This window comes from Anomaloglossus baeobatrachus, chromosome 7, assembly GCF_048569485.1.
Source record: "Anomaloglossus baeobatrachus isolate aAnoBae1 chromosome 7, aAnoBae1.hap1, whole genome shotgun sequence".
NCBI classification, from domain to species: Eukaryota; Metazoa; Chordata; class Amphibia; order Anura; family Aromobatidae; genus Anomaloglossus; species Anomaloglossus baeobatrachus.
In genome coordinates, this window is record NC_134359.1 from 292,454,469 (window position 1) to 292,463,940 (window position 9,472).

Consider the following 9,472-nt stretch of genomic DNA (forward strand, 5'->3'; position numbering starts at 1 on the left):
CTACCTATCCTCTGCTAAGTCACACTTAGAGGAGAGCTTTGTGTCTACCCCTAATCCAGCCGCCATTGTCACGCTGACTGCCGCTCAGTCCAGCCCCCCCATGTCGGTCCCAGAATCGAACCACGTTGCTCCCCTGAACAGCAGGTAGTAGGCGTTGCTGCTCACGGGGGTCTTGTTGGGGTCCGACTGAACCTGCTCCGGCTTCTGGGAACTGAATGGAAATGGACCGGAATCCAGAATCCGAGCGTCCAGCTCCGCCAGAATCTGCAGCGAATACTTCAGCTCCTGCTCACTGCAAGGCAAGGGGAGAAGCTGCGGTTGTCCGGGCATGCTGGGAGTTGTAGTGCGGTACATGGCGACACACTTACTTGTACATGGTGAACAGTGTGGGGATGTTATAGTCACGGAGGAGCAGCAGAGTGGGCAGCCAGCCCTCGGCCAGACCCTGCGAGGCGTGAAATCCTGGGAATAGAGAACAGCAATTATATAGTAGTGGGTTGTCCTCCTTTAGGGATGATGTTCCCTATTTTACTTCTATGCATGTATTTGGGATAAAAATCAATTTTGATAGTGTTTTATTAAAAACTTTGCACTCTGTGTTGCACTGTTTATTGCAGGATGGAGAAGGAGTTAACTGAGGATCCATCAGTGAGCTCCACAGACCACATCAAAGTTAAATTTGCCTGTAAAAGCCACACGGTGCCAAATTTGTAATGAAAGCCACTTGTTAAAATGATTTTCAGCCCCAAATACATGCATTTATGTAAAGAAAAATAAATGTGGACAACCCCTTTAAGACTTGAAGAGTAGGTAGATGGGGTGGAAAGGGTGGAGAAAACGGGATGGAGGGGCTGCGGACCGAAAAGGGGGTTTGGTTTGTGTATATGCGAAAGGGTATGGCCAAAAACTGACCCGTATGGTGGCCCAGAGGCCACAGGGGCTTCATAGGGCAAAAACTGAGGCTGTAAAAGGGGCGTGTCAAGCAATCATTTTGAAGAAAAAAACCTGAAGGTGGTATCCATAGTAACCAAATAGTTCAAAAAAAGTATCATTTCAAACTGCTCCTCTCTGACAGTTAGATTGCCATAGCAACAGTAATATTTATTTTTAAACATCTGATGCGTGTGTTGATGCTCATAGCAAACAATCCAGAACAATCTGATTGGCTCCTGCACCGCAGTTTTCCCGGGACTCCATATCCTAAAATAGTGCCTGTGGCAGATATCCTCTCGCCGGAGACCCCGAGTCCGAGATTCCTGATCTCTTTTATATAGCGGTGACGGATCACTGGTAATCTCCAGGAGATTAGTGGGGATTTGGGATCTGACGGAGCCGCATCATAATAACGGGGCATCGCCATTATGTCACCCGAGTCCAGAGGATACAAGAGGACGGGTGTGAAAACTTAGGAACTTGGCTAAGAAATCATTGTACAAAGCTCCAAATCCCCTGCGAAGATAGAAATGGTAAACAGTCATACCTGAAGCCGCCACTAGGGGGAGCTAGGGCTCCATGATAACGGAATACAGTTAGCTCCCCCTAGTGGTGGCTGGAGACAGGTGCATTTCCAGAGCAAAAAAAAGGGGGCTGTGCATACTAACCCCTGGGGTCTGTCTAGCTCCTCCTCTTTGCTCTGCATAGGCATGTGCACTAATAAAATGGGGGACTAAGCCCCTCCCAGGTGGGTAAATAATGTATGATGGGGCATAAAATATATGAAAAGGGCAGGTGTTTCCTTTAATCCCTCCTTTGTGTTCCTCCTCTAAGGAGGTGTGTCCCTGACTCCTGTATGCCCCGCCCAGCTTTATGATTGACAGATCTATGCAGTGTATGAACATACAGTGTCCTACAAGTAGAAAGTGGTCTGTAGGTGTCTGTCCTGCCCATCCCTGTGTATGAGGACAGTGAGGGGTCCCTTTAATCCCTTCTTTAAGACTTCCTCCTTGAGGAGGTGTGTCCCTGACTTCTGTATGCCCCGCCCAGCTTTATGATTGACAGATCTATGCAGTGTATGAACATACAGTGTCCTACAAGTGATGTTCCATGGGAAATATGTAGTAAGTGTTCTGTAGAGACCCCTCATCACTGTGTGTGAGGACAGTGAGGGGTCCCTTTAATCCCTTCAAGACTTCCTCCTTGAGGAGGTGTGTCCCTAACTCCTGTATGCCCCGCCCAGCTCTATATGATTGACAGATCTATGAACATACAGTGTCCCACTAGTGAAGTTCCATGGGAAATATGTAGTAAGTGTTCTGTAGAGACCCCTCATCACTGTGTGTGAGGACAGTGAGGGGTCCCTTTAAGCGCCCCCTGTGCTTTCGTGTCGGCTCTCCTGCACATATCTGTTCCCGAGCGCTCCGCAGCTGTCCCCGGATATCTCGCTTACGTAAACCGTAAAGCCGTCCAGCATTTTTTGTGGCTGCGGGCCCGAGTGAGGCTACCGTTCCTGGCAGCCAGGGGGCTGGATCAAGAAGATTTACGTGAGCTTCACGGCTTCAGCTCTACAAGGGCTGTAAATACGTGGGATTCTCTACAGTTCGAGCTCGGGCCGGTAACCCGGCACCCCCTCTGGGTCTCCATGATTCCTGTCTGAGCTAACTTTGGGTCACACGTATACCACATTCTGGTTCAGGTTCTTCAGAATACCAAGTACGGCAAACGGAAAAATAGGTTTGTTTGTGAAGGATCGAGTATCAGGGGCGGCAGACGTCACACATACCTGGATGGAATCCACCACCAGATCCGGCCGAGTCGCTCTTGAGTTCTCCACCTGAGTTTCCAGAAGACATGATACAGGCTCTTGTATCCGCTCACGTACACTTTACCCCGCGGCCCATACGCGGTCAGCGGAGGCCTCATCACCGGTCCGTCCACCACTTCTGGCCCGATCATGACGACCTCCAGACCTTGGTTTTTGGGAAACATTTTGGCAAGCTCATCGTAGTCTGTGGCTCTGATATTTAAGGTTTCTATGTGAGAAGCCCCCACTACGTGGACAGTGACCGGCCCACTGTAAGGGTCAACGCCAAAGGAATTAATGGCAAAACCTATGGTCACTGGCCTGGTGAAGAAATCTGTGGTCAATCGTTTGATGGAGTCCCGGAGCTCCCTGGTTTCTGGCTTTGGCTTTCCTGCATTGGACCACAAGATTCCCATATAGCGTCCGGCCATGATAGCGTCCAGTTTTTCCTCCAAATTTTCTTGGATCGCAAACCAGTCATCCCAAGACTTTATATTCGCTATCAATTAGTCCAAGGAGAAGTGGGAAAAGGGATGTCACCTGCGGGAAATGCACAGTATACTCAGTCAGTGGTCTCCAGCCTGAAGACCATGTTATAGATGAGACATGATAAACCAGTGGTCTCCAACCTGAAGACCATGTTATATCGAGGTCATCATAGTCTTCAGGCTGGAGACCACTGGTCTATGTGCTCAAGAGGAAATTGTAGATCAGTGGTCTCCAGCCTGAAGACTATGAGCTCACAAGAACATAGTAGACCAGTGGTCTCCAGCCTGAAGATTATGTGCTCTTGAGGATATTGTAGATCAATGGTCTCCAGCCTGAATACGATGTGCTCAAGAGGAAATTGTAGATCGGTGGTCTCCATCCTGAAGATTGTGCTCACGAGGACATCATAAACCAGGTGTCTCCAGCTTGACGACTATATGCCCAAGAGAACATTGTAAATCGGTGGTCTCCAGCCTGAAAACTATGACATCACAAGGACATTGTAGAGCAGTGGGCTCCAGCCTAAGGTCTATGTGCTTCCCAGGACATTGTAGATTGGTGGTCTCCAGCCCAAGTCTATGTGCTCACAAGGACATCGCAGATTGATGGTCTCCAATCTGTATGATTTTAGCAATTGGTCAAATACATCATATTGAGAGTTTTACTTTCCCAAATGCTAGAGAGCTGTAAGATGGAAAACACTAAACTATGTTGTCCTCGTGAAAACATAGTCTTCAGGCTGGAGACCACAGCTCTACAATGTCCTTATGAAAACAGTCTTCAGGCTGGAGACCACAGCTCTACAATATCCTTATGAAAACATAGTCTTCAGGCTGGAGACCACTATTCTACCATGTCCTTGTGACAATATAGTCTTCAGGTTGGAGACTACTGGTCTATGATGTCCTCGCAATAAAAGAGTCCTCAGGCCAGAAAACACCGGTCTATTAGGTCCTCGGGAAAATGTAGACTTCAGGCTGTAGACCAACGGACTACAATGTCCTCATGAAAACATTGTATTTAGACTGGAGACCACTATTCTACCATATAGTTGTTACAATATAGTCTTCAGGTTGAAGACCACCAATCTACGATGTCCTTGTAATAACATAGTCTTCAGGCTAGAAACCACCAATCTACGATATCCTAGGGAGAACATAGTCTTCAAGTTGGAGACTACATGTCCTTGATATAACATGGCCTTCAGGTTGGAGAACACTGGTCTATAACGTCCTTGCTATAACATGGTCTTCAGGTTGGAGGACCACTGGTCTATGATGTTCTTGCTATAACATGGTCTTCAGGTTGGAGAACACTGGTCTATAACGTCCTTGCTATAACATGGTCTTCAGGTTGGAGACCACTGACTACCACCCGTGACCAATGTCCTCATTACAACATTTAAACACAATAAATATACAAAAAAATGCTTCATACCAAGGCATCATTTTGTGTCTACCTGTAAATATCAGCCACTCCACGAGCCTGTCGATGGCGGCCACCTTCAGCTTCCTGCAGAACTTCTTATGTGTTGGCCAGTTCTCCCTCTGACACTCTGAAGAACAGTAGTAAATGTTCTGGCACCTAGGAGGAGGCAAATGATGAGAGGGTTTTGGAAAGTAGATATTTTGGGTACTTCAAGATTTTAAGGGTTAAGATTCATCCACCATTGGAAGTCTACAATAAGACAATGGACATGGACCTCTTGGATGCCTCCTTGTGTACGCTGAAGGGTCATTCCTGCTGGTTCTCCTGTCCTGGTCTTATGACTATGGTGTGAACAGAGCCATTGTCCTGGCGGGGTGGTGATAAAGGTGAATTACCTCTTACAGCGTCTCATAGCGCGGGGATCGGGAAGTCGAGCCGGCAGCTTCTTGCACTGCGCACAGAACTTGTAGGTATCTTCCATCTTCTGAAACATCTCAGCATACGTCCGAATGCCGAAGTTTACGGCAAGACTGTGGCCCTCAACGGCCGACCTGTCCAGAGAAGAAAGGAGAGATGATGACCTCCATTGGCCAGGAGACAAAACACGTATAAAGATGGCGTTGGGGGAGATGGAGGACACCTGAGCACCTGTACTCATTCACGCTCTTCATGTTCAGCTTCTGGAGGATGACGTTGGACAGGCCCGGGACGTTACTGTCCATGGCCATGAACCCCAGGGAGTCGGTGTAGTAGCTGCTGGCTGCCACAGAGGGGGCTACACCCTTCTTCTTGGAGGACTTCTTCTTAAATGAGACTTTCTTCTGAGACATTGCGACCAAGTGATGGGCGACTGCTAGGAAGAAAGAAGATGAGGTCGTAATATACCTCCATATAGTGACTGGACCCACAGGGATCAAAAGGACACCTACTTCTTATACAGAGATTATGAGGACACACACCTGTTATACAGAGATTATAGGGGCACCCACCTCTTATACAGAGATTATAAGAACACCCACTTCTTATACAGAGATTATGAGGGCACCCACCTCTTATACAGAGATTATAGGGGCACTCACCTCTTATACAGAGATTATAGGGGAACTCACCTCTTATACAGAGATTATGAGGACACACACCTGTTATACAGAGATTATGAGGACACACACCTGTTATACAGAGATTATAGGGGCACCCACCTCTTATACAGAGATTATAGGGGCACTCACCTCTTATACAGAGATTATGAGGGTACCTACCTCTTATACAGAGATTATAGGGGCACCCACCTCTTATACAGAGATTATGAGGACACACACCTGTTATACAGAGATTATAGGGGCACCCACCTCTTACACAGAGATTATAGGGGCACCCACCTCTTATACAGAGATAATAAGAACACCCTTCTTATACAGAGATTATGAGGACACACACCTGTTATACAGAGATTATAAGGGGCACTCACCTCTTATACAGAGATTATAGGGACACTGACCTCTTATACAGAGATTATGAGAGCACCCACTTCTTATACAGAGATTATAGGGGCACTCATCTCTTATACAGAGTTTATAAGGGCACCCACCTCTTATAGAGAGATTATAAGAACACCCACTTCTTATACAGAGATTGAGGGCACTCACCTCTTAAACAGAGATTATAGGCGCACCCACCTCTTATACAGAGATTATGACGGTACCTACCTCTTATACAGAGATTATAGGGCACCCACCTCTTATACAGAGATTATAAGAGTAGCGACCTATTATACACCTCTTATAGAAAGATTATGAGGGCACACACCTTTTATAGAGATTATAAAAGCATCCACGTCTTATACAAAGATTATAGGGGCACTCACCTCTATACAGAGATTATAGGGCACCCACCTTTTATACAGAGATTATGAAAGCACCCACCTTTTATAGAGATTATAGGGGCACCCACCTTATACAGAGATTATAAGGGCACCCATCTTTTATACAGAAATTATAGGTGCATTCACCTCTTATACAGAGATTATGAGGGCACACGCCTCTTATACAGATATTATAGGGACATACACCTCTTATACAGAGATTATAAGGGCACCCACCTCTTATAGAGAGATTATAGGGCACCCACCTCTTATAGAGAGATTATAGGGCACCCACCTCTTATAGAGAGATTATAGGGCACCCACCTCTTATAGAGAGATTATGAGGGCACTGATGTCTTATATACAGGTAATACCAGCATCTCTCTCCTCACTGTTTATCCCCCGACACCACAGATGGCCTCTCGGGTGTCACTGGCCGCGGCCCCAGACGCGCAGACATTGATCAGCGGACACTCGTCACCGTCACTCAGATGACAGCGGCCTCCGGACTCGTCTGCCCTAAAATTAGACACTTCCCGCAGAGTCCAGGAATCTAACCAGGAGGTGACAGACGGGACCAGAGCCTCTAATATGGAGGTCACCCCCCCCGAGAGCGACCTTTATACATCTGTCTCATTGTCACCTTCATCAGAGCACAACTCACTAATCCTAAAATATACAGAGCCGCCCCAGTGCTAATACACAGTCACCGGGGGCCTAATACAGAGACTAATGTCCTAATACACAGATAAGACAGCAAGAATCCCCCTAATACACAGATACCGGGCACCGATCACCTCCTAATACACAGATACCGGGCACCGATCTCCTCCTAATACACAGGTACCGGGAGACCGATCTCCTCCTAATACACAGATACCAGGACACCGATCTCCTCCTAATACACAGATACCGGGACACCGATCTCCTCCTAATACACAGATACCGGACACCGATCTCCTACTAATACACAGATACCGGACACCGATCTCCCCCTAATACACAGATACCGGACACCGATCTCCTCCTAATACACAGATACCGGGACACCGATCTCCTCCTAATACACAGATACCGGACACCGATCTCCTCCTAATACACAGATACCGGGACACCGATCTCCCCCTAATACACAGATACCGGACACCGATCTCCTCCTAATACACAGGTACCGGGACACCGATCTCCTCCTAATACACAGATACCGGGACACCGATCTCCTCCTAATACACAGATACCGGGCACCGATCTCCTCCTAATACACAGATACCGGGACACCGATCTCCTCCTAATACACAGATACCGGACACCGATCTCCTAATACCACAGATACCGGACACCGATCTCCTCCTAATACACAGTCACCGGGGGCCTAATACAGAGACTAATGTCCTAATACACAGATACCGGACACCGATCTCCTCCTAATACACAGATACCGGGACACCGATCTCCTCCTAATACACAGATACCGGGCACCGATCTCCTCCTAATAAACAGATACCGGACACCGATCTCCTAATACACAGATACCGGACACCGATCTCCTCCTAATACACAGATACCGGACACCGATCTCCTCCTAATACACAGATACCGGACACCGATCTCCTCCTAATACACAGATACCGGACACCGATCTCCTCCTAATACACAGATACCGGGACACCGATCTCCTCCTAATACACAGATACCGGACACCGATCTCCTCCTAATACACAGATACCGGACACCGATCTCCTCCTAATACACAGATACCGGGACACCGATCTCCTCCTAATACACAGATACCGGGACACCGATCTCCTCCTAATACACAGATACCGGACACCGATCTCCTCCTAATACACAGATACAGGACACCGATCTCCTCCTAATACATAGATACCGGACACCGATCTCCTCCTAATACACAGATACCGGGCACCGATCTCCTCCTAATACACAGATACCGGGGCACCGATCTCCTCCTAATACACAGATACCGGACACCGATCTCCTCCTAATACACAGATACCGGGACACCGATCTCCTCCTAATACACAGATACCGGGACACCGATCTCCTCCTAATACACAGATACCGGGACACCGATCTCCTCCTAATACACAGATACCGGGACACGATCTCCTCCTAATACACAGATAGCGGACACCGATCTCCTCCTAATACACAGATACCGGACACCGATCTCCTCCTAATACACAGATACCGGACACCGATCTCCTCCTAATACACAGATACCGGGACACCGATCTCCTCCTAATACACAGATACCGGACACCGATCTCCTCCTAATACACAGATACAGGACACCGATCTCCTCCTAATACATAGATACCGGACACCGATCTCCTCCTAATACACAGATACCGGGCATCGATCTCCTCCTAATACACAGATACCGGGGCACCGATCTCCTCCTAATACACAGATACCGGACACCGATCTCCTCCTAATACACAGATACCGGGCACCGATCTCCTCCTAATACACAAGATACCGGACACCGATCTCCTCCTAATACACAGATACCGGGCACCGATCTCCTCCTAATACATAGATACCGGGACACCGATCTCCTCCTAATACATAGATACCGGGACACCGATCTCCTCCTAATACACAGATACCGGGCACCGATCTGCTCCTAATACATAGATACCGGGACACCGATCTCCTCCTAATACATAGATACCGGGACACCGATCTCCTCCCTAATACACAGATACCGGGACACCGATCTCCTCCTAATACACAGATACCGGGACACCGATCTCCTCCTAATACACAGATACCGGGACACCGATCTCCTCCTAATACACAGATACCGGGACACCGATCTCCTCCTAATACACAGATACCGGGACACCGATCTCCTCCTAATACACAGATACCGGACACCGATCTCCTCCTAATACACAGATACCGGGACACCGATCTCCTCCTAATAC

At 47.9% G+C, this 9,472-nt stretch overlaps 1 protein-coding gene across 1 annotated transcript; it reads right to left on the minus strand.

The window, feature by feature from the left end:
• Nucleotides 1–5,531, minus strand: MSS51 (MSS51 mitochondrial translational activator). The gene is given in 9 exon segments (XM_075319797.1): nucleotides 1–292; nucleotides 369–462; nucleotides 2,720–2,734; nucleotides 2,737–2,778; nucleotides 2,781–3,245; nucleotides 3,248–3,280; nucleotides 4,689–4,813; nucleotides 5,053–5,208; nucleotides 5,306–5,531. Coding segments are annotated over 9 exon segments (1,404 nt in total). The 5' UTR covers nucleotides 5,488–5,531.
• Nucleotides 5,532–9,472: the final 3,941 nt, after the last annotated feature.